Below are 26,822 nucleotides of genomic sequence, written 5' to 3' on the forward strand. Positions count from 1 at the left end.
AATGCTCCGCCCACTGATCGCTGGGCTCAAGAGCAGTGATACAGCTACCTGCTGTCCACCTAAAGGATGTGGGCCCTATGTGACTGGGGGGAGGGGGGCTATCATTGGGGAATGTAAAGGGCAGAAAGATTGAGTGGGGAAATATTGGGGGGAGGGAGGTGTGTAAGCATACAGAGGGATAGACTGGGGGGAGAGTTTGGTTAAGAAGAGGAATGGGGGGGACTTGACCCCCTGTACCCGGCCCTACTGACCCCAGATCCTCTGTCCTGACCTCTGTACCCTGCCCTTCTGACCCTTGGTCCTGCTGACCCCTGTACCCTGCTTTACTGACCCCAGGTCATCTGTCATGACCCCTGTACCCTTCCCTGCTGACCCCTTTACCCTGCTGTACTGACCCCAGGTCCTCTGTCCTGATCCCTGTACCCTGCCCTACTGACCCCTGTACCCTGCTGTACACACCCCAGATCCTCTGTCCAAACCCCTGTACTCTGCCGCACTGACCCCTGGTCCTGCTGACCCCTGTACCCTGCTCTACTGACCCCGGGTTCTCCATCCTGACCCCTAGTCCTGCTGAACCCTGTACCCTGCCCTACTGACTCTTGGTCCTGCTGACCCCTGTATCTTGCTCTACTGACCCCAGATCCTCCATCCTGATCCCTGTACCCTGCCCTACTGACCCCTGGTCCCTGCTGACCCCTGTACCCTGCTCTACTGACCCAAGATCCTCCATCCTGACCCCTGTTCCTTGCCCTACTGACCCCTGGTCCTGCTGACCACTGTACCCTGCTCTGCTGACCCTAGGTCCCCTATCCTGACCCCTTTACTCTGCCCTACTAACCCCTGGTGCTGCTGACCCCTGTACCCTGCTCTACTGACCCCAGATCCTCCATCCTGACCCCTGTTCCTTGCCCTACTGACCCCTGGTCCTGCTGATGACCGTACCCTGCTCTGCTGACCCTAGGTCCCCTATCCTGACCCCTTTACCCTGCTCTACTGACCCCAGGTCCTCCGTCCTGGAACCTGTACCCTGCCCTACTGACCCCTGGTCCTCCATCCTGCTGACCCCTGTACCTTGCCCTACTGACCCCTGGTCCCCTGTCCTGCTGACCCATGTACCCTGCTCTACTGACCACCTGTATTTTGTCCTGCTGACCCCAGTACCTGCCCTACTCACCCCCTGTCTTTCACCATACTTACTCCTTGTCTTCTGTCCTGCTGAGCCCTTTACCCTGCCCTACTGACCACCCTTTCCTCTGTCCTGCTGACCCCTGTACCTTGCCCTACTGACTCCCCTTGTCTTCTGTCCTACGGACCCTGTCTCCAGTCCTGCTGACTCCTTTGCATTGCCCTACTGACCCCTTATCCTCTGTCCTCTGCCCTTATAATGCCTCTTCTCTGCCCTGCTGACCCTTGTACACTGCCCTGCAGACCTTCTCCTCTGCCATTCCTGTCCACCGCATTCTTTAAGCCCCTCTCACTGTTAAGAGTTTGGCCACACCCACAATTTTCGACCGCGCGCTATGTGCGCCGCAAATTACTTCCTCCCTTAAGTGTCCCTAGTTCCAAAGTTCAAAAGTTGGGAGGTATGTATACATGTATACAAATATATTTTGTTGTGATCACATTGTGGGAACAGTAACTCCCTGCAGACAGATTGAACCATTATCTGACCACTTCTGCTATGTTCTTCTTTCCAGTATGCTTTTCAACATCAGCACCAAAGCTCCTTGCGCTTCTTGTGAATCATACTCTTTGGCTAGTCAAAGATGTCCATGTCCATCTTTTCAGTTAGAGAATATAATAGCTGTAGAAAGAACCAAAGATGTTACAACTATAGGATGAGTGAAGGTGCAATTTTAAAATTGTCTTAACCATATTTTAACAATTCCAGAAGCAAAATATGGAACATTTACTCTGTAACATCTGAGCTTCTATTAACCTCCCTGGCGGTACCATTATTTCGGATTTTAGGTGCTAAAAGCGGTACCATTATTTTGCATGAAAATTTGGCGTTTTATATTGTAGTCCTGCAATTCTTAGGAATAACTCTCTTAAATCTGTCCAAACCAGAGTCTAGCAGACATCCCAGGTATGATAAAGTTTGAAAAATTAAATCATAAATTATAATATAATAAATAATTATAAATAATTGTACCAAATAATAATATAACAATAATAAAAATTATTCAATAATGTAATCTAATCAAAAACACTGAAATTTGCTGAGTTGCAGAATTGTCACTGTCATTACTTTTCACTATTTGATGACGGATCTCCCCACAAATCGCTATCGCTCAATTCTGCGAGTCATTCTAATTTATTATCGCTGTTTTCTAGCTGGTCTAAAATCATTTTTGATGTACAGTGACAGTTTTGGTTGCTATGGACAATCTCCAGTTTCCAGGCATAAAGAACAGTTTTTACAATATAAAACTGCATGCAGGACACTGGGCAGACCACTAGGGACAAAGGGGATGTGAAATATTTACATACAGCAATGTAATCTGTAAGATTACATTATACTGTATGTATACTGTTTATTTCACTTTTTGAATTTGGCGCCGATCTCCGTGCCCGTGCGTCGCAACGCTCGCAGGGCACGGAGATCGCCGATGTGATAGATCGAGCGAGGCACGGCTCGCTCGTACAGCGGGGAGACATCGCTGGATTCGAAGGAGAAGGTAAGGAAACCTCCTCCTGGATCCAGCGACGCTGTCCCGAGTCTGACTCGGGGATACCGCTTTTGGTATAAAAAATCCACCCCGAGTCAGACTCGGGAATACCGTCAGGGGGGTTAATACATACGTAGTTCTTTAAAAGATAAGTTGCAGATGCCCCTGCACCCTCCAGATTCCCCATTGTGACAGCAGCCTGGGGATCCTCTCCCCACAACCGCTGTCGCATTTTTTTTAAAACTTTAGCTGTGCAGGTCTCTGCCCACCTCATTCATTTACAGAGTTCTGTGAATGGGAGAACTCCAAGAAATACCGCTGATGGCTTGAAATTCTCAATGAACTACGAGGGTGCTGATGAGCGCTATAGGTAGTTCATTGATCCCTCCTGTCATTGTGTACCTGCCCTTATGAGATACAAGCAAACAAATACCCTGACAGTCTGCAGGATTCAGGCATTGCACTCATGATCTGCTGAACGCGACGGGTACAATGCTTTGCAGGCTTCTAGTAAAAAAATATAATAAATGCACATTTTTAACCTGCATTAACCTGCAAAAAAATGTGCATTTCTTACTTTTTTTTACAAAAGTAAACTTATCCTTTAACTTAAAGGAGTTATAAAGACAGAAGTTTTTTTGTCTTAATGCATTCTATGCATTAAGATAAAAAAACTTTTGTGTGTAGCAGCCTCCCCAGCACCCCCTAATTACTTACCTGGGCCCCATCTCTCTCCAGCGATGTCCGCAAATGTCTAATCCAGGAAACTCCTGATTGGCTGAGACACAGCAGCGGTGGCATTGGCTCCCACGGCTGTCAATTATAGGAGGTAAGTATAACCGATTTGTTTCATTTATTTTTTTTTTTTTTTTTTAAATGAGCCTTTACAATCACTTTAATTATATGGTACATGTCCTATTTGCTCTCTTTATGTAGCTATTGAAAAATGAAGGCAAGCAATTAGACCTCAGCAAATTCATCAGGTACATCTTACATGGACACTAGGCTCTTAGTTGTGAGGGTATATTTACTGTATTACAGGCCAAACATATTTACACATAGAGAACCTATACAGACCAGACAACTACTTCATCAAGGCGGGCAGGGCAGGACTTAGGGTGGTGGGGGCCCCTGGGCTTGAGTCACTTTCAGGCCCTACCTCTTCTATACATTACCGTATTTATCGGCGTATAACACGCACCCCAAGTTTAGGAGGGAAGTTTAAGGAAAAAAAAATACATTTAAATGCCCATCAATGCAGCCTTATCAGTGTCCATCTGCAGCCTTGTCCAGTGTCATTTGCAGCCTTGCCCTTGCAGTCTTGAAGTTTAAAAATGGCACCGCCCAGATACAGAGTCCTGTGCATCTCGGTGGCTCTCGGGTCCTCTCACAGTCCTGAGCGGAGCCGAGTGTACTCGGCTCGGCTCACAGTCACGCTCAATCCCTGTGTTATGTCCATCATAGGGTGGGACTGGGAGTGACTGTGAGCGAAGCCGAGCCATGTACACTCGGCTATGTATCTCGATGGGGCCCCTTATGGGGTGGGGCCCATGGGCTTGAGCCCAGTCAAGCCCAATGGTAAGTCTGGCCCTGAAGGCGGGAACAAAGTTTTAAGTGGGGTGGGGAGGAAGGCCATCTTTTGGGGAGGGGTAGCTCCAGGGCAATAAGAGTGGGATGGGTTTCTCTGGGTGTGCAGTGGGGAGGGAGAACTTTGGGGGGACCTGGATGGTAGAGGGAATATGCCCCAAGTGTTTTTTTTTGTATGAGGGGTTTGACCTTTGCCATATATATATGTATGTCCATTCAATTGGTAGCCTTTGTATGTGCATATTCCTTTGTGCAGTTTCTGCTTAGCAAATTCTAAGCTAAAACTTGAACCTAAAACCTAAAATGAATGTTCACAAGGAATGCCACATCAACAAACTCCAATTTGCACGAGTGCATGTATTGGAAATAGAAAAGAGAGATAAAAAAGAGAGAAATTATGGGTCTATGAGTGGTCTCCAAACTTTCTAAACAAAAGGGCCACTTTACAGTCCTTGAGTTTTTAGGGGCCAGGAGCGTGCCCAATGGGAGTGGAAAATGCCACACCATCAGTAGGAGTAACCAATGCCTCAGACTTGGTGGTCAGTGGGAGTAGAATAAATGGCATAATGCCAATGATCAGAAGGATGAGGAATAGTACCCCGTCATTGGTATTAGAAATAGCAACCCATCATTGATGTCTATGGGAGGAATAATGTTAGTAGGTTGGTGTTGATGTGAGTAGGAGAAATAGTGACTTGTATCAGGGCAAGAATAGTGCCCTAAGGGCTGTATAACGGCAAGAAAAGGGCTGCATCTGGTCCATGGGCCACAGTTTTGAGACCAATGGTCTATGTTAGGAGTTAAAACTCAGAAGAAAAACAAATATATATTAATTGTATGTACCGTGTAAGCTGCCATGCAAAAAGAAGGCAATGTGGTGACACTTGGTAATATTAAAGTTCACCTAAAAGCAAAAGTTGTGTTTCATTTTGAGTGGATCATAACATGGTGAAATCCTTGTCAGTTTTTTTCTATCTGCATCTCACCTTCACTTCCTGACCTGTAGAGACAAGAGGAAGTGAGAAGAAATCTCTCCAATATTGAAAGATTTCCCCTCTATACACCAAAACCAAAACAATGAAGCAATGAACAGCAGTGAAAATCTGATAGGAATACAAACTCCTTACCAAAAGGACATTTTCAGCTTTAGATCCATTTAATTAATTGGACATGACACAGCTTGACTCTTTAATTAATTGGACATTACACGGAGGGTTACCGGACATTAATTCAGCTACATGTAGAAGAAGCTCACTCTCCATTATACTCTTTCCATGATACCATCTTAGCTTTAAACATAATCTGTTCCAATAATTTCTTATATTCATGGCAATCACTACTTTAAACGAATACTAATTTTAATGAAACATAATTAACTTAAACTAGTACTGGAACATGTTGTGATATATTTACTGTGAGTTTTTAACTTGGGAACACCATTGAAATAATAATACACTCAGATGGTCATACAGTTTTTTGCTGGTTTCTACCACATAATGTGCTCTGCCCACCATGTCATGTGCAGTGCCCTGCTGTCTGCAAGTACTGATTCCTCTACTGACTCCGTGGGTAGGCTCTTTAACCTCCCTGGCGGTATGATTATTTCTGATTTTAGATGCCGAAAGCGGTGCAATTATTTTGCATGGAAATTGGCGTTTTATATTGTAGGCCTGCAATTCTTAGGAATAACTCATCACAGGTATGATAGCAGTTTGAAACACAAAATCATAAATTATAATATAATAAATAAATATAAATAATTATAACAAATAATAATATAAAAATAATAAAAAATATTCAATAATATAATCAAATCAAAAACACTGAAAGTTGCTCAGTTGCAGAATTGTCGCTGTCATTAGATTTAATGTTTGATGACGAATTTCCCCACAAATCGCTATCGCTCAATTCTGCAAGTGATTATAATTTATTATCGCTGTTTTCTAGCTGGTCTATAACCACTTTTGACATAAAGGTACACTTTTTGGTTGCTATGGACAATCTCCAAATTCCAGGCAGAAAAAACTGTATTTCTAATAAAACTACATGCAGGGCACTGCACAGAACACTAGGGACAAAGGGGGGTGTGCAATTTTTTTTATACAGTACTGTAATCTGTAATATTACAGTACTGTATGTGTATTGTGTGTTTTTACTTTTTTGAATTTGGCGCCGATCTCCGCTCCCATGCGTCGCAACGTCGCAGGGAATGGAGCTCAGCGGCACTCGGACACTGTGTGAATCAAGCGGAGGACGGCTCGCACACACAGTGGGGAGGACATCGCAGGATCCAGGGGACAAGCTAAGTAACTCTCTCTGTATCCTGCAATGCGATCCCGAGTCTGGCTCGGGGTTACCGCTTATGGTACTACTGAAATTCCACCCCGAGCCAGACTCGGGAATACCGCCAGGGGGGTTAAATTCTGTGACACAACAGTGCCTACTCACAGAACATAGAGACTACGTCATAGATTTCAAGCAAGTAATGTGAGGGGTTCATCAAGTCAGTTTGCAAACTTCAAGATCATTTTGATTAATAAGAGTAAGCTAGAGATAAATGACATATAATGTGGAAAGGAATATATGATTTTACATTTTCACCACAGATACACATTAAAGTTTCAAGTTGCTATAGAAGTGTTATTGTGTGATATGAGGTATGAAAGGGGTAGAAATGATCAGTAACAGGAGTCAAAATCTGTATTAAAGCGGTACTAAAAAGAAATGGTCAGTAACAGGAGTCAAAATCTGTATCAAAGTGGTATTAAACCCATAAGAAAGCATTAATCGAATGCAGCTTACAAATTCTTAGATGTGATGGGTGCATTTGTTTCCTTGTTTAGACTTTCTTTCTTTTATTTTCATCTTGAGATCCAGTTAGTAAGTCCGTTTTTTTTTTTTAAATAACAAAATAACAGGCTCTCTTGCAGAAGTATCTGTTACAGGGATGAGAGAAAACCATTTAAAATGGTATTAAACCGCAAACCAAAAAATGTAATATATTGATTTCCATTTATTAGATGCGCTGACTGCATTCATTTTCATTTACTAGGCTTTTTCCCTCTGTTTTCACTTGGTAATTTGGCATGTAACACACCTCCTGTATTAGAGTGCCCCCACTCTGGATGAAGGCTCACAGGGGGCACATTTGGACATTAGCATTGTCAATGTGGGGGGAAGGGAGTGTTAGATGGATTAGCAGATTTAGATGCACTAGGGGGAGATTTTCTAAAACTGGAACATTGGGAATCTAATGATGCTGTGCATAGCAACCAATCAGCTACTAAATTTAGCTTGTTCAATTAAGCTTTGACAATAAAACCTATAAGCTGATTGGTTACTATGCGGAGCTGAACCATATTCTGTGTGCATCGATTTTAGTTAATCCCCCCACTGTTTTTTACCCTGGTGATCTAGTCAGTGACACCTATTGTATTAGAGCGCCCCCCGCTCTGGAGTAGATGGTGTAATTCAAAGGAAAAATGTCCGTGAATCTGAGGTGTCACTTAAAAAAAAATGTCCCTGAGTTAGTGGTGTCATTGGAATATGAGAAAATGTCCCTGCATTATTATTGTCACTGAAAGCAAAAATGTCCATGAGTCAGTGGTGTCATTTAAAAGAACAAATGCCCCTACATTGGTGGTATCATTGGAAAGGAAAAATGTCCCCGCAATGATGGTATCACTAGAATCTAAAAATGTCCCTGTATCAGTGGTGTCACTGAAAGGAAAACTGCCTTTGGGTTGGTGGTGTCACTAAAAGGAAAACATTTTTCCTGCATTAGCAGTGTCACTGAAATGATTATTATTATTACCCCCAAATTTTAAATTTCATATAGCAGCTCTGCTTTTGAGTGCAGATGTTGTTATACCGTGTTCCTTACACAATCATATCAGATAAACCATCTTGTTTCAAGGACACTTTTCAGCAGATTCAGCCTACGCATAGTCCATTGAACTCTTTGGTAAATAACAATGTAGACATTTAGACCTCAAGAGAACAGAATAACAAACCATCTCTATTTAGTGACCAGAATTTGATCTTTCATTTGTTTACTTATTCCATGAGCATACATGATTGCATTGGTTACCTAAGATCTCATTCTTTGCATTTGTTCTGATATTATTATCTGCCCTCCAAAAATACAATTCCAGCCTCCTCCCTGCCAAGCAGACCTAGTTTATCACTCTCATTAGCAACTGATCATCCTGTCCCCGCCAACTCTCCTCTACCTTCAACTCTCTACTTCGCCCTCCACCACCTCCACCGGCCAACTCACTCACTGCCCAGGAGATCGCCAATCACTTCAAACAGCAGATTGATACATTTCGCAAGGAGTTCTCTACTGTTCAGATACCCTGCACGCTTTACACTTCATGCCCACCTGTACCATTATTACTTCCCTCTTTCAACCCCACCACTATAAACGAGGTTACTAAACTACTTGCTAATGTCCACCTTACCACCTGCCTTCTGGTTCCTGTTCCCTCGCAAATGCTACGTTCATACTCTGGCTCTATGCTACACTCTCTAACCCACATCTTCAATCCCTCCCTCACTTCTGGCATCTTCCCCAACTCTCTAAAACATGCACTTGTCAGCCCCATACTTAAAAAGCCCTCACTGGACCCATACAATCTTAACAACCTATGCCCCATATCCTTGCTCCCCTTCTTATCTAAACACCTTGAATGTCTGATTTACAACCGACTGAGCATCCACCTTGCTGATAATAGCCTTCTTGATCCCCTTCAGTCTAGATTACGTCCTCAACACTCCATAGAAACTGCTCTCCTAAAACTAACAAACGATCTACTAACAAACAAAACCAATCTACACTATACTGTACTCCTACTCCAGGACCTCTTTGCTGCCTTTGATATGATTGACCACCCCTCCTCCTCAAAAAACTCTGTGACTGTACTCTTCGCTGGTTCTTTCCCTACTTATCCAACTGCAACTTTAGCGTTTCATACAACTCTGCTTCCTCCTCTCCTTTTCCTTGATCTGTTGGGGTCCCCCATGGTTCTGTTCTTGGACCTCTCCTATTTTAAATCTACATATCATCCCTGGGTCAGCTGATAGCCTCCCATGGCTTCCAATACCACCTCTATGTTGATGACACCCAAAACTATTTCTCTACTCTTCAGCTCACTACCTTGGTCTCCTCACGTATCACTAATTTACTATCAGATATATCAGTCTGGATGTCACAGCACTTCCTCAAACTCAATCTATCCAAAACCAAACTTATAATTTTTTCTCCCCCATATGCCCCTTTCCCTTCCTCTGATCTCTCTGTTAAAATCGATGGAACCACTCTAAGCCCATCCCTGCGTGCCAAGGTTCTAGGTGTAGTCCTGGACTCTGAACTCTCCTTAAAGCACCACGTCCAATCACTGTCCAAATCTTGCTGCCTAAACCTCCGGAACATCTCCAAAATACACCCCTTTCTAACCAATGACACAACAAAGCTCCTAATTCACTCTCTGGTTATCTCTCGCCTCGACTACTGCAACTCCCTTCACCTTGGCTACATAGTCTATCACCTCTTCAATCCATCATGAATGCTGCTGCCAGACTCATTCACCTTACCAATCGTTCTGTGTCTGCTACCCCTCTCTGTCAATCCCTCCACTTGCTTCCGCTCACCCAACTAATGAAATTCAAAATACTAACAACTACTTACAAAGCCATCCACAATTTAGCCTCCAGCTACATCACTAGCCTAGTCTTTAAATACCAACCTACTTAGTCTCTTCGTTCCTCTCATGCTCGCCTCCAGGACTTTTCCAAAGCCTCTCCAATCCTATGGAATGCCTTACCCCAATCTGTCCTCTTATCTCCTACTCTATTAGCTATTTTAGACGATCCCCGAAAGCCCTTCTCTTCAGAGATGTCTACCCTACCCAAACCTAACAACTGTATTTTCATTTTCTCCTTCAGCTCACCCCCCATAGTTATTACCTTTTGTTCCACTTGACCCTCCCTTCTAGACTGTAAGCTCTAATAAGCAGGGCCCTCTGATCCTTCCTGTACTGATTTGTATTGTAAGTGTACTGTCTGCCCCCATGTTGTAAAGTGCTGTGCAAACTGTTGGCGCTATATAAATCCTGTATAATAATAATAATATTATGCATAATGTCAATGGTACTATTTTGTGTAGTTGTACATATGTGTGTATGTTTTTTTTTCCCAGTGTACCCATTCCAGTGTATCTCACCACACTTGGCTACAGTATTTAGCAAATTTGTGGATTCTCTTTATTTCTATGTGTCTTTATTTGTATTATACATTTACTTAGAACTTGTCAATAGCACTTCTCTTTAGAAATGAAAAGACACACAATTAGAAACCATTTAAAATATTTTTTATTGCATATTTTTGAAGAATAAATAGACAGCACCGTGGGATGGCAAACAGACTGTGCCATCACTAGAGAGAACAACAACATCACTTTGTAAACATATGTAATAATGTAAAATGCATTTAGAAGTCTGTCAAAAGTCTGTCCAAAGTTAATACAGTGATTCTTATTTATCAAAGTATCTGCATTTGGTCCGTACCTGTGGAGCAGCATATAGCTCTTTATTTGAAAGCTGTATTATCCCTGGATATATTGTTTACTTGGAAGTATTGCTTTGTAAATGTGTTCATTATAGTTGTTTGATTAACTAGATTCACTAGATGATGTATGTCAGGGAATCCAGTTCAAAGGAGACCAAAAGAAAGTAGGAACGCCATTTTTCTACGCTTGACCTATATGTTTATTATTGCAAGGCAGTGCTTTGTGTAGGAGTTAAAGGGATGGTGCTAAGTCAAAAGAGTGTTAACATAGGAGTGTTGCAATACTGGCATGTCCATAAAATATAACCCAAAGCCAAAACTTTTTTTTTCTTTTGGTTAAAGTGGGGAATCCCTTTCAGGTACAGCTAAGGTAAGTAAATGTAGCTTTTAGTAACCGGAGATCAGTTAGGGCCTCTTTCAATTTAAATCCTGACACTGAGGGCTGCAAAAAAGAACTACAGGAGCCACATGTGGCCCAAAAACACACCTGTTTGATATGCTTGCCCTAAACCGTCTTGATAAGCCAGACCCCAACAAACAGTTTTTTTTTGGTTGCTAAAATGAATATTGAGGAAATGTGGTGCAGTATTAAATCATTTTGTATTAGACAAAATGTAAGCCCAACAAGCAAGATGAGAATTTTGTAGCATTTCAACCCTAGCGGGTGCCACTTTAGGGCACTTTTCTTCCATGTTCCAATTCAGGAATGACTGCCACTGTAGTGCTGTGCTCATGGATATGTTCAGCAGAATCCATGGATGCCTGGAAAAGTGCACGCTCAAAGGTGATAAAGGCAGGGTCCAATCACATCCTACAGTGATGCAATATATCGCTCTGGGGCAATGCAAGTGTTAGTTTTCATTTGACAACTATCAGTGAAGGCAACTTCAGATATTAACAGCAAAAGAGAACCATGTCAGTGTTATCACAGCCCAGACAACCCTGTTCTCAGAAAGATGCATTATACCTCTGACAGATGTGTGACTGCCAGCCAAATACAGAGGTGCAGCCTAGTTTTCCTCGGGAATCTCTATGACTATATAACTTGAGACCCTTCATTAGCAAACATTTGGTGTGTATATGGTAAATAGAAATAGAGAAAACACAGTACATATGTATATGCTTCAAGAATCAAGTTGCACAAACTTAAAGTAAAACTATGGGCTCTCAGTAAAGAACATATGTGCTGTAGCACTTCATTTTACATGTATCTGCACTTAGTTCCTGTTGCGCATGCCAGGAAAGTCCATGTAATCCAACGTCCTGTGATGAAATGGCAATAATGCTGCACTGTTCCTGAATTAAAAGCAGAGTTGCCACCCTCAGGGAGCCTATAGGCTGCTGCAGTGACTTGGCTCAATCAGGAATGGTAAAGGAAGTTTATCACAAAGTAACTGGATTTGGTACTTATTTAGACTGTCATACAGGAGCCTTTAGTTGTACTTTAATTTTGGATTAAAATAAAATAGATAATAAAAGTTAACCTGTACTTTGCTTATACTAGGTAAAATTACAGTTTCACTTTCTAGAGGGCTTTGTTGGAAGCTTTTACTTTCCTCTTACCGTATATACTCGAGTATAGGCCGACCCGAATATAAGCCGAGGCCCCCAATTTACCCCCAAAAAAACTGGCAAACTTATTGACTCGTGTATAAGCCGAGGGTAAGACATGCCTGTCCATCCCTGTGTGTGTGTCCGTCCATCCCTGTGTGTCCGTCCATCCCTGTGTGTCCGTCCATCCCTGTGTGTCCGTCCATCCATCCCTGTGTGTGTGTGTGTGTCCATCCATCCATCCATCCATCCATCCCTGTGTGTGTGTGTCTCCATCCATCCATCCATCCATCCCTGTGTGTGTGTGTCTCCATCCATCCATCCATCCCTGTGTGTGTGTGTGTGTGTGTGTGTGTGTGTGTGTGTGTGTGTGTGTGTGTGTGTGTCCAGCCTACCTGTGTCCTGAGCCTTTGTCCCGAGCCTCCGTCCCGTGCCGAGCCTCCTTGCCTCCGTGCCTCGCCGCCGTGCCTCGCCGCCATGCCTTGCCTCCGGTCCCGTCCCGTCCCGTCCCGTGCCGTGCCGTGCCGTCCTGTGCCTTGCCTCCGTCCCGTGCCCTCTTCGTTCGGCGGCCATTGTAAAATTCAAAAGCTGCGCCGCCGCCTTCGCCTGTGATAGGCGGAACACTGAATTTCCCAGCAGCCTGTGTTCCGCCTATCACGTACATCGTATCATCCTCGTCCGTAGTACGAGGATGATACGAAGTCCGTGATAGGCGGAACACAGGCTGCTGGGAAATTCAGTGTTCCGCCTATCACAGGCGAAGGGGGAGCCGGAGGCGCGGCTTTTGAATCAGAATGGCCGCTGTCTGTCTGCTCGACACGCTGATCGAGCGGGCAGACAGCGATGACTCGAGTATAAGCCGAGGGGGGCACTTTCAGCCTCAAAAAAGAGGCTGAAAATCTCGGCTTATACTCGAGTATATACGGTACTTGTTTCCCTGCCCAATTTCCCCATCACAGCCCAGAAAATACCCACCACTTTCGGCTGGATGGGAACACCTGACACTTCTTCTGCCTCCCCTCAATGTAATGCTAGGTGCTCGAGTGCTCAATTGCCATTTCCGAGTGTAGTCATGTGGGAGAAAAAGGTGTAAGCACAATAGAATTAGACTCAGTAGAAACTAAGAGAGAACTTCATTGCACAGGGCACAAGATAGAATCAGTGGAGAAGTGAATGGAAAATAAGTAAAGGCAGTTGACACTTCCTTCTGTAAAGAAAATCTCTTAAGCCTCATACACACGATTGGACTTTGTACAAACTTTCCCGTGGATTTTTGTACAAAGGGCGTCAGCCGTGAACTTGTATTGTTTGTACTTTGTACAAAAGTCCTATCGTTTTCTATACACACAATTGGACTTTGCTCCATTGGACTTTTGTTGCTGAAAGTCAGATGAAAACCAAAAAGTTAATCCGATGGAGCGTACACATGGTCGGATGTTGCCTTAAAACAGCTAATTTGCATGTTTGTTGTCAAAAAGTCTGATCGTGTGTATGGGCCTTTACTCTGACTAGTGGGAAAAGTACAGGTTCTCTTTAAAGCAGTGGTCATCAAATCTGTCCTCAGGGCCCACTAACAGGCCAGGTTTGCAAGATAACTGAAATACATCACAAGTGATATAATTTGCTGCTCAGTGATTCCAGTATTCTAGTCTGGATCTCCCCAAGGTAACACATAAAACCTGGCCTGTTAGAGGGCCCTGAGGACAGGGTTGATGACCACTGCTTTAAAGTAAATACATGGAGAGATTGCTACTATGCATTCTCATTCTCTTTATAATCATCTTCTAATTTTAGCATATACTGAGGTATATCTTCAAAGAGGCTCAAACCCTTTCCTTGCATTAGAGGAAATAGTTCATTGAAGCTAGTAACAGTGACATTTGCTAAAGTTAGATTAACAAAACGCATTCCTTTATCTTCAGCTAGATGACAATTCTTCACTGTATTCAAAAGTTTGTTCCAGCTCTCATAGTTGTCCAAGTTTATTATGTTAATTTGAACATCTCTACATGATCCTTTGCAAGAACGCACCTTGATGTCAATGTCTACCTAAAATATAACGGCAAAGCACAAATGTGAATGTGGCAATTTGTTTTTAACAGGTTTTACATAGTTACATAGTTACATATAGGCAGTAGGCATAATCATATTAAGTGTACGCTGTGTTGTCTTTTGAGCATACCTGTATTTGTGTATGGTTTTTAGTATTTCTGGCCATGGGATATTTAGTAGTAATAAGTCAGAAGGCAACTAAAGTTACAATCCTAAATACATTTCGCTATACATTAAAGTGGACTTTTCAGTTTTGGGAAGATCTCATGGTAACTGATCAATAGTCGCTGGATTAACTCTTAAAAGCTCTCTGTAATACCGCGTACACACAATCGGACTTTCCGGCTGACTTGGTCCGGCAGACCGGAAACCGTTGGACAATTCGATCGTGTGTGGGCTCCAGCTGACTTTTTCTTCCCAAAAGTCAGATGGACCTAGAAATAAAACATGTTTCAAAACTATCTGACGGACTCAAGTCCGGCAGACTAAAAAATCGGGAAAACCGTTCGTCTGTGTGCTAGTCCGACGGACCAAATATGACGCAAGGGCAGCTATTGGTACTGGCTATTGAACTTCCTTGTTTAGTCACGTTTATGTCATCACGTTCAAAACTAATGGACTTTCAAACGGACTTAGTCAGGTTGTGTGTGACCAAGTCCGTTTCGTTCAGAAAGTCCATGGGACCTCTGCTGAAAGTCCATAAGGAAGACCGTCGAACCTAGTCCATTGAAAAGTCCGGTCGTGTGTACACGGCATACGTCCTGTATCTCCCTTTGATAATTCTCTGAAGAGGGGTTGGAGCAGAAAAATAAAAAATAAATTGTCCCACAATTATACAGACTATGGAGCATTATGGGTCAATCCATAGTGAATTTTTATAGGGACCCATACAAAAAGCTACGAAATGGGATAACTGAGGAGGAACGAAGGTAAGAGGATTTGGTTGGGAAGGTAGGATAGTCCTTCCAAATGAGAAACAGTTGCATGAGACATTTTAAAACAATTGGGTTAGACAACTATCTAATGTCCATGATATCAACAAACAGCCTGAGCACACGCTGTGTTGAAGAACTTATCCAGTTACAGCTGCTCATCCTAAGATTCCCATCCCTCCCTCCCATCCTTGCCTGCTCTTTTCTATAGACCCTATAGAACCAATCATGTACAATCATGTACAAGGTTTGTAGGGCAACCAGCAGATAGTCTTGCCAATGGTGGTTGGATTGCCTACAAATACAACTACCATCTTAGGCAGTGTTCATTTTGATATCAAATTTCAATTTAGTTTTAGTCATAGTTTTTTGACTAAAGTACCATTTTAGTTTTAAGCCCCATACACACTATCAGTTTTTCTGCTGAGTTTTTCCTTCAGATTTACCAAAACCATGTAGTAGAAGGGCCTGCCTGATTGCATACACATCGAAACTCCTAAGGTTTGACCTCATATTATATGGTTTTGGTAAATCTGAAGGAAAAACTCAGCAGAAAAACTGATAGTGTGTATAGGGCTTTAGTTGTATTTCAGTCACCTAAATTGTTTTCGTTTTAGTCATATTTTAGTCAACTAAAATTTCCAGTATATTAAAATCTAATAGGTTTAGTTAAATTGTAATGCATTATTTAAAGCATAACTCCACTTTTGTAGAGAGAAAAACATTCCCCTCTGGGTGATCTATGTACACTGCAAGGATTATAACAACCTTTGATGCAGATTCCTACCTTTTGTTATTCTGAAGAAATCACCGTTTGTTCCTATGTGCCTCTGTGCTAAGTAGGTCTAATGGGAGTGGTTTCATAATTGTCAATCAGCTGTGCAGCTGCAGAGCACCAATGAGGAAATCAGCTGGGCCTGCATCCCTTTAGAAGTGTTCCTATTGGGAGTATCTCACCAAAAATGACATTTTTGTTCCAGGGGGTACCTGAAATCTGACTTGTATCTTAGACAGACTTCTGGGAAAATCAGTGAGCCAATCACACAAGCAGGAAATTATGTTTCTGGGGAGTGGTCAGTACACATTCTGTGTACAGAACAACTACAGGTAGCCATATTGCATTGCATTTTCAGAAAATTACAGCGGCTGCAGATTGAAAAGGAAAAGTAATTTTTAATAACATTCAATTTGCAATATGGCTTGTATCACAATTGTATAAGATATATATTTTTTTGTTTATTTGCTATATTTTTTTCCCCCACAAAAGTGGAATTACCTTTTAAGCATTTCTCTAGAAATGCCAAACTCATTATATACTCCTGGAGTGAAAAATCTAAATACATGTTATTATTTATGGTATTAAGGTTGGAGCATGCACTACAGACACAGATTTAGTGGTATATATTACGTCTTTGTAAATAAAACCAAGTTTCATAAACAAACAAAAATATTGCTTTTTGCCAAACAGAAGTGCAACTTTAAATTTAAAAGAAACAAACAAACTGTAAACTTTGTTGGCTGTAATGCCATTGCATATATCATCTGAATGTATTACCAACAATAAATATTAAGAAAAAAAATAAGATAAGCCTTTTTCCTATTTTTTTTTTTTCTTTTAGCAGCTTAGTAGATGCTCTTACTTATTCTTATGTGGTAGTGCAGTGCTAATTTTTAAGTCAAATTTCGACTTAGTTTTAGTCATAGTCTTTTGACTAAAATGCCATTTTAGTTTTAGTCATATTTTAGTCATCCAAATTGTTTTCATTTTAGTCATATATTAGTCGACTAAAATAGTGTTAATTTAGTCAATGAAAATTTTTTATTTGACAAAATTAACACTGGTCCCATGTCACTGGTACCTTTTAGTAAATGTTATTTCACTCAAAGCTGTAAGCCCCTGTACACACAGTCGGACATTCTGCCAACCAAATCCGTCGGATTTTGTCAATCGGATTTTGCCTGTCGGATCTTGTCCGAAACTGTTGCATACACACGGTCGGACTAAGTTGTCGAAAAATCCGATCATTTAGAACGTGATGACGTAATTTCGTTACGATGGGACTAGTAGCCAATATCTTTGATGTAGGAATATGATCTGAGCATGAGTGGCACTTGGTCCGATCAAAATTCTCTACACATGATCGGAGTATGTCCAATCGAACCAGTTGGTCGGAAAATATTTCCAACATGTTGGAAAATTGGGACCGATGGATATTCCAACGGAATCAGTCCGATGCATACCACACACGGTCGGATTATCCGACAACGCGGTCCGATAGTACACATTCTGACGGATTTTCCGACCGTGTGTACAAGGGCTTAGTGAAATGCTTGTTTCCATTATGAAGAAAACATTCTCCTTTACATATAAACCATTGATGGTCTGACCTTTAACATAGATGGAATCTTTTTATAAATAAAACGTGTGTAAAAATTCTATCATTACATTTCGTATCCACTTACATTATTTTTTGTTGTTGTTGATCCTTTAAAATTAGGATTAGTTTGTACAAAGTGCATAACCCTTTAGAAACCAATCAGATTACATTGTACCTAAATCAGTGTAATCTGATGGCTGATTGATTGCAATTGGATAGCGCAAGTTATACACTATTGTTCTAGTCACGTTGTATATAACTATGTATCTCATATAAAAAAGCCTGTGTATTAAAGTTGCATAATTACAGTATGTATGTTCAAGTCCTTAAAGTGATTGTAAAGGCTTGTTTTTTTTTTAAATAACAAACATATCATACTTACCTCCACTATGTAGCTCATTTTGCATTCGAGTGGCCCGAACATCCTCTTCTGGGGTCCCTCAGCGGCTCTCCCGGCTCCTCCCCACATCAGGTAACCCCACAGGACAGTGATGGTGAACCTTGGCACCCCAGATGTTTTGGAACTACATTTCTCATGATGCTCAATAACACTGCAGAGTGTATGAGCATCATGGGAAATGTAGTTCCAAAACATCTGGGGTGCCAAGGTTCACCATCACTGCCCTAGCAGAAGCACTTTCTGGGGGGGGGGGGGGTTACCTTGCAGGAGCGCTCCCAAGACCAGCATTTGCGTCCATAGCCATGAATGTCTGACATGGCCCCGACGCCGCGCCCACGTCATTGGATTTGATTGACAGCAGCCGGAGCCAATGGCTGCGCTGCTATGAATGTATCCAATCAAGAGCCGAGAACCCCGGGCAGAGGAAAAGTGCGTCTCCGCCGGGTGAATTGCCAGGGCTCAGGTAAGTAAAACGGTGAGGGCTGGGGGGCGGTCAATGCCAGAAGTTTTTTCACCTTAATGCATGCAAGGGTTTACAACCCCACTTTTTAGAAATGAAAACACTTACTTCCAGCCTCTTCATCTCTGTAAGCTGATCCTGAAGCTCACTGAGTAATTGTTCGATTTTTATTGCTTGCTCCTTCACCTTTAGTTTTAGTGGCATCAGTTTCCTCCTGAACTTATTTTCATCATGTGCGAATGTTTTCAGTGTGTCTAAAAGGAATAGGAACTACTAAAATACCGCTGTTGCATATATGTTGTATAATATATCGAATTATTTAAATCTAGGAAGCAAAGGTACAGTATGTGACAAAACATTTGTATTTATCAGTATGGTGTTACAGTTAGTTTTACTGGTCTGTAAATAACCTCCAGACATCTTTACTATATATACTGTATTGCTTACATTATGTTATATTCCATTAATGTTTAACAGCAGTGTCTTGATCCTGAAATTATACTGTATGTAAACCACAACAAACGTCTCACATTCTGCGGCAATGACCGATGGCCTTGGTGAAAGTTGTTCTTTAAAGGACATCTTCACATCTTCCAGCATCAACTTCCTTTGAAGCCATAGGCGTGCATAGGGGGTGTGTCGCGTATGCCTGGACACACCCTAATCCAGAAGGGTGCTTGGGTTTACTCACATCTCTGAAACCATCTTTGTCACAGGGTCAGCAAGGTCTGTCTTTGACTTTCTACCCTGGCTTCAGAGTTCCTCTAAAGCCCGGCACACAGCCCGCTTAGGATTGCAACTGTCAGGGACTCTCAGCTGCGCAGTATCTCCCTGGGCTGAGGAGAAAACATTTCTGTTGGACTGAAGTTCCATTTGGCTTGGTGACAGGATCCCAAACTTCACTGCCATAAAGAAGGGGTGATGACGCTATAAAAAATTCTAAGCCAGGCTCTGACCAGAGGTTTAATTAGTACAGCTGTCTCCTAATGGCTTCTGCATGCCTTGTCTTTCAGTGCCTCCATGGCTGACTTGAAACTTCCTAATTGGTTAATTTCTAGGCCGAGGTATGTATAGCTGTAAGTTTCATTAAGGGAGCAGTTGTTTAATGTAAAGGAAGGGCTCTATTTGTTTTCTTTTGTGTTCTTCCTTTGGAACACAATGGTTTAGTTGATAGTTAATGCCCATGTGGCACTGTATTTCTCCAGCACTTCCAGGTTGTCTTGTAGGCTTCTTTCTGTTGGTGACTCTCTCTCTCTATCACCCCTATCCCTCTGTCACCCCTATCTCTCTGTCTGTCACCCCCTCTCTCTCTGTCCGCCCTCACTCTCTCCGTCACTGCTCTCTCACTCTTTCTATCCCCCTCTCTCTCTATTACCCCCCTCTCTGTCTGTTACCCCCTCTCTCTGTCTGTTACCCCATCTCTCTCTCTATCTCTGTAGCCCCTCTCTCTGTCACCCCTCTGTCTCTGTTACTCCCTCACTCTGTCACTCTCCCTCTCTCTCTCTGTCACCCCCCTTTCTCTGTCTGCTACCCCCTCTCTCTCTATCTCTGTCACCCCTCGCTTTCTCTCTGTCACTGCCCTCTCTCTCTGTCACCCCTCTGTCACCCCCTCTCTCTCTCTGTCACCCTCCCCCTCTCTCTCTCTCTGTCACGTTCCCTCTCTGTAACGCCCCTCTCTCTCTCTCTGTCACCCCTCTCGCTCTGTCATGCCCCCTCTTTCTCTTTCTTTGTCACCCTCTCTCTCTCTTTGTCACCACTCTCTCGCTGTCACACCCTCTCTTTCGCTCTCTAGCTCTCTCTGTCCATCATCCCCCTCTCGATCACTCTCTGTCACCCCTTCTCCCTCTCTCTCTCTATCACTCCCACTCTCTCTATCTCTGTCACCCCCTCTCTTTCTCACACCTGACACTAAATATTTGCCTGCTAGAGTGCTCTACACCAGGCAGACAAGGGACAGCTCCCCAAGCATACACAGCATAGGAGGAGAGCAGGAGGGGGAGTGAATTAAACAGGGATACATCAGGAGACAGGAGGAACAACATACACCATCTATCCCTGACTAGGAATGCTGATACCACACTATACATCCATATCACCTCCATATACCAGAGCTCAGTACAACTGCTGACTCCCCACTATACTGTATGATCATTAAGTCCCCTTTACACAATCAGTCCGATCGGGTCCACCTGTCCATTTTTCAGGCAGACCTATTTGGACCCTCCATTCTCCTCAGTGGAGTAGTGGATGGAAACAGACTTGTGTCCATTTACATCCAACTACCTCCAATCCGTTACAATTTCCCAAAAAGAAAAAAAGGGGACCCATTCTCCTCCATCTGGGGGATCAGTGGACAGATCCACTGGAGAGCAAGTAGATTCGGCCTTTGTGAAAGGGGCCTTACAAATTACTTTACTGGATCGCAGCAGAGAGGGATTCACCAATGCTCCTCCCTCCTCTTCCTACCTCCATCTGCACCCAAGGGAGTCAGAATCCCACACAAGAGGAAGTTTAACACAATAAGTCAAAAGGAAGGGGGAAGAAGTTTTTTTATTCAGGAAGGATCCAGCTGTAGGGATTAGCAGAGGGACTCGCACTGATGCCCAACCACAGACTCTTATAAAAGTGAGGACCGTTTGCAGTGGTTTCGGGCATATCCAGGTGCTTAAGGCTGCTTAGGCAGCCACCTTAGGATGCCAGGATGGGATGGGTGGTAAAATACACCTTTGCCTAAGTAGCCAAAAATCCTAGCACTAGCCCTGGCTATAGTTACAGGTCTGAATGGGGAGCAGGTAGCTATATCAATATACAGTAAATATCAATATATTGTTGTAACCATTACTTTAACATTCTTTTAACCTGATTCCTTGCAGAGCAATGAGGAGAATTCTCCATGTAATTCTCAGGCAATTAGTTTGCTTCATCAGGAGATTTTGGAAGACATAAACATGTAGCACAGTAGACAATATGTATTCACCGTAACTACCAGCATATCAGCTTATTCCAGTCTGCAGCACCCCTCCAGCACAGAAAGGGGAAATTCAACCCTCTGTAATATATGTACTGTATGGATATTCCTGTCTACCATGCTACATATCTTCCTTTCATGAATCTTCCAATGAAGCAAATTAATTCCATCAATGTATTGATACGTACAGTGTATCCATATTGGCTATATTATCTACAGTATGCAGGGGTGTTGTGAGAATTTCAAGAGAATATTTTAACTGTTGTATGGTAATATGGCAATTATGTATCTGCACTGACCTATACAATACTTTTATATAACGTTTTAAACATTTGTCAAGAATATAAACTTAAATATGTTTTGTAGCTTTAAAGTCCTATTGATATTTTGATTAAGTTCTTTGTCTAACCTTATTAAAAAAAATGTAACTGGAAATAAATGTGCATTGCAAGGTCCGGCTTAGCCAATATCCAAATGGCATATGAAATGACTTTCTAGTGGGAGATATATATTTTTGTAGCAGCTCTATCCCAGGAACACCAGTACTTTAAGCCAGCAATGCAGGAAAACACTTACTAATTTAAAGTGAATATGGAAATATAGGAGCTGCCTTTGCAGAGGAATGATGAGCTTTTAAAGGCGCAGGCTCCAGGGCTGCCACCCTCATTTTGGCTTCACTCTCTTGCAAATCTCAAACCTGGAACAAGCCTACAGCCAGTTTGGTCTGAAGAGGTTTGAGTCTTGTATGTTTCTTCCAAATAAGTGACTCAATAGGCAGTGAAGACAAGGTCAGAATGACATCCTGAGCTTGTACAACTGCCGTATTTCCATTTTGTCAGGTTTCTTGTGTTACTCACTTTGGCATTATTAGAGTGGATGACATACTAATCTTAAGGCTGGATTTTTATATTGAAAACTATTGAGCTCACTTGATAGGATACCAAATAAGGTATTATTAGGTGCAAGTGCAGGAACTTTTAGCGGCCATTCTATATCAGTTAGCTGTAGGCATACCATAAATCAGGGGTGCACAACCTTCTGATGTGGCCCACAACCTCAAATCAGGGAAACACATGTCCATGCTTTGGGATGGTGGGTCAACAAACCCAGACTGAGATCAACAGGTTGCCGACCCACCATCCCAGAGCATCAGAGTGCAAGAAGCTGGCACCGGCAGCAGAGGAAACAGGCGGCCGCAGAGGGAACACAAGCCACATAAAATATTGCTTCCTCTGTACCCCCAGCTGCTGTCCCAGGAGGAGTGATACCAAGTGCATTTCACCTGGGACCTTTCTAGCAGCCTGGAGAGCAATACTGGCATACCCCACTTTTAAGTACACAATGAGGTTTTCTTTACTAAGGCTGGGAAGTGAAAAATCAGACTCACTTCTTCATAGAAACCAATGAGCTTCTAACTCCAGATTGTTCAATTAAGCTTTCGTAATAAAACAGCATAAAAGGTCAGTATATTATCACACACACTGAACTTTTTTTTTATAAATGCTAATATGCCCATTGCAAAAGTTCACACACTGAACTTTTGCAATGGGCATATTAGCATTTATAAAAAAAAGGGTTATTAGGCTGCTTTCATACTGATCCACAGATTCAGCGCAGTGCAACTGTGGCTTTCCTGCGGATTAGCTGCACTGAGCCATAGTCTTCTATTATATCTATCCTATTCTATTTTAATTCTATTATTTGCTTTGGGTTTGGTGAGCTTTCTGCAATTTTTTGTGAATTCTATGGTTCAGTGCAGCTAACCTGCAGGAAAGCCACATTTGCACTGTGCTGCACACCTTGTGCGTTTAACCTGCAGCACATCAGTGTGAAAGCAGCCTAATAGGGGGCTCAGAACAGTAAGGGCTTGTTTACATTTGCGGTTTGGGAGCATTAAAACCCCATAGTTAATTGTGGCCTGTGACTGGTTACCAAATCACTTAACTGGCCTATACTCTTCAAAAGTTTGCGCACCCCTGCCATAAATGAATGTTAATAGTTGTTATTATTTACTGCTCATGGCACATCAATATTTGTCCTATTGACTAAGCCATTGTATGCTTTTATTTATTCTGCATAAACATATTGCTTTTTCCCTGACATACTCATCACCATTTTTATGAGTATGTGATGGAAAAGGAAAGAAAGAAGAAGAAAGAAAACACAGAGTATCATAGATGAATATGCTAGATATTTTACTTCTGCAATGTCCTTCTATGCCAAAAGGCATTGATTAAACATGGCATGCTATTTTTATGTGTGCTCAGTTATTTTACTCTGGCACCCTGTGGCCATAGATTTTTGTGGGTACACCGTACTTTGTATAAAATATATTTAATCTCCATAGGCTAAATTCATTAACACACCAAGGTAAGGATACTTTTAACTGAGCCCAGTGATATTTGAAAATTGCTTTAACATGGTTAAAATAAATATCCATGTTTTAAAGATTTGTAACTTGAACCTCGTGCATGGAAATATTAGGCCATTCTTATTTCATCCATGTTGTCTTAAAGTGTATGTAAACCCTAACAATTTATTCAGGGAAGCCTATCCCACACCCACCTAACAACTGTCCCAGAGCCACCCCCATCAAATCATTCTCTGCAGATATTACCTTTTGTACCACCACCCCCTCCCTTAAGCCCTTGTACACACGGTCGGACATCCCGACAACAAAATCCGTCGGATTTTGTCCGAAACTTGTGTTGCATACACACGGTCGGACAAAGTTGTCGGAAAATCCAATCGTTCGTAACGTGATGACTTTATTTCATTACGATAAGACTACGTTTGGGCTAGTAGCCAATAGCTTTAGTCTAGGAATTTTATCTGAGCATGCATGGCACTTTGTCCGATCGGAATTCTCTACAAACGATCAGACAAAGTCCGATCGGATCATGTTGTCAGAAAATTTTATAGCCCAGCTCTAAAACTTTGTCGGTCAGATATTCCGATGGAAACAGTCCGATGGAGCCCACACATGGTCGGATTATCCGACAACATGGTCCAATCAGACCTTTTCCGTCGGAATGTCCAACTGTGTGTACAAGGGCTTAGAATGTAAGATCTACGAGCAGGGCCCTCCTGTACCTTTTGTTTTGAACTGTACTGTAATTGTGTTGTCCCCCCTATACATTGTAAAGCCCCGCGTAAACTGTTGGCGCTATATAAATCGCATATAATAATAATAATAATAATAATAATAATAATAATAAACCCTAACAATGTACTTCTCTTATTTGCTATCTTTTGACTTCTTAAACATAGATTTGAAAGGGTTTTGTTATATCTGTACAAGAAGTGCAAAAAAAAAACAGTGCCAGAAAATCCAGAGCTGTCCTGTGTTCTATTTTCTCTAATTGTCAGCCCTCCCTGGTTTTCTCATGAACTAAAAAACAGTTCTTCAAATTGAGATGAAGAGAAGGGGAAGTGTTTTGTAGTTTGTCAAAAGACAACTGGGCAGGGCTGATATCATTTGTTGCTTCTTAAGGCACACAACACAAATTAGGGGTTGAATGCATCTCTGCCAGGATCCGTACAAAGCTAAATATGCATCTATTGTAGTGATTTACTGTATATGTTTTATTTTTGTTTTCCTTATATACACTTAGAATTAAAAATAAATGCGACAACAATGCTAATAGGCCCTTGGCAACTCCATTCCATTTTGCAGACCTATGACTTGGCCTTTTATGAGCTTTCCCCAGACCTGAATATACTTGTGTTTTATTCCCCTATAACTGTTGGAGGTTTTCATTGTGTGGACTAAAGCATAGTTCATGAATTTTATCATTTCTCTTAAAACTGACTCACTTAACAAAACTACTGCCTGCAATTGTATATCTCATCAGGCTATTATTTAATCTATACGATCTCTATTAGATTTACCAATAACTATATAGTATGTGTGCCTAACTGATTTAAAATAAACTGATTGGATTGTTTAGGTAGGACCTGGCCCTAGATAGTTGTTGGTAAATCCATATAAGGTTGCACATAAATTGTATAACCAGGTTGGAACATTTGTGATCATGTTAATGGTTTATGTTTATAAGGGGTTAGCTATGTAGAAGCAATTTAATCTTTGCGAAGTCAGATTAACGGTGTGTACTTGCCTTGATCCTTAAGCATGTTTCTCTGTACAACTTCATGGAGATGTTTTATTTCAGAAAAGATTATAATGTGTTGGGGGTTACTTGTCACCAAGGATTGTTTTGCAGTTTCCATTCGAATGACAAACTCTTTTTCAAATTTGGTAATCAGGCCTTGTACCCTACACCCATTTGGGCAGTTGGTAACCTGCTAATAAGAGGAGTTTGGGTCACTTTTCTGCCTTTTTCAGAATGTGCTTATTAACATGTAGAGATATGTACTGATCCAACTGTCTGCTGTGCTTTTACTATTTGGTTATTACTTGTTTATTGGTAGTTTGTGAAGAATAAAAAGATATCTAGGTACTAACAAATATGTAGGGTTACTCTGTACATTAAAAATTATTGCAAAGCAACCAATCAACACTGATCATCTAGTGATTTAACTACAGTGAAGGGATACCTTACAGGTTAACTGGGTTACACACTTTGGCTGTAAGTAAGACTAACTGATGTAGCATGTACATAAAAATGAGTTTAAAGGAAAATACTGGCATCATTTATACCAGTAAGAAAATGGGTTAGAAAAAAAATTATATATTACTAGCAAAATATTATTGTCATTTGATTAGTTGCTATAGACAACATCACATTTTTGTATCTGGTGCTTTTTATATGCAATCCCAACTGAACTTTGTTTATCAGTGTATTTGAAAAAAGTGTGATTCTCGTCACCCATAGAACCTGATAAGATTAATTGAAGGCTGATAGGATAGGGTGGACTATGAGAAACAAGAACACGTTTTCTTCAGACAGTGATAAATAAGTTAATTTGTGATTATGTTATATCATGAATGATCTAGTGCGGACCTTGTATGAGAGCATGGGGTAGATTTACTAAAACTGGGGCACTCAGAATTTGATGCAGCTGTGCATGGTAGCCAATCAGCTTTTAACTTCTGCTTGTTCAATAAAGCTTTGGAAGTAAAACCTGGAAGCTGATTGGTTTCTATGCAGAGTGGTACCAGATTTTGCACTGTTCCGTTTTAGTAAATAAACCCCAGTGTGTTGATTTTATTGAGCTGTACAATTAACTATTTCAACTTGTTAAGCACTACTTACATGAAAAAGAACCAGTGTGACATAGTGTAATAACAAAAA

The 26,822-nt window shown here is 41.8% G+C and overlaps 1 protein-coding gene across 1 annotated transcript; it reads right to left on the reverse strand.

Annotated features, from left to right (window-relative positions):
• Nucleotides 1-10,612: 10,612 nt before the first annotated feature.
• Nucleotides 10,613-26,700, reverse strand: LOC143975083 (fibrinogen alpha chain-like). The gene is made up of 4 exons (XM_077477073.1): nt 25,686-26,700; nt 18,708-18,853; nt 13,302-14,426; nt 10,613-12,384 (listed from the first exon to the last, which is right to left on the reverse strand). The coding sequence occupies exons 1-3, from the start codon at nt 25,795-25,797 to the stop codon at nt 14,130-14,132; spliced, it is 555 nt and encodes a 184-aa protein (XP_077333199.1). The 5' UTR covers nt 25,798-26,700; the 3' UTR covers nt 10,613-12,384; nt 13,302-14,129.
• Between the last annotated feature and the right edge of the window lie 122 nt (nt 26,701-26,822).

This window comes from Lithobates pipiens, unplaced genomic scaffold (genome assembly GCF_037356315.1).
Source record: "Lithobates pipiens isolate NorthernLeopardFrog02 unplaced genomic scaffold, aLitPip1_a1.2 Scaffold_13, whole genome shotgun sequence".
NCBI lineage: Eukaryota > Metazoa > Chordata > Amphibia > Anura > Ranidae > Lithobates > Lithobates pipiens.

Coding starts and splice junctions, on each gene's coding strand:
- LOC143975083 (XM_077477073.1), bottom strand. CDS start 25,797: ATGGAAACTGCAAAACAATCCTTGGTGACAAGTAACCCCCAACACATT. Junction 18,854..25,685: donor AAACATGCTTAAGGATCAAG/GCAAGTACACAC, acceptor TATTCCTTTTAG/ACACACTGAAAACATTCGCA. Junction 14,427..18,707: donor CAGAGATGAAGAGGCTGGAA/GTAAGTGTTTTC, acceptor GTTATATTTTAG/GTAGACATTGACATCAAGGT.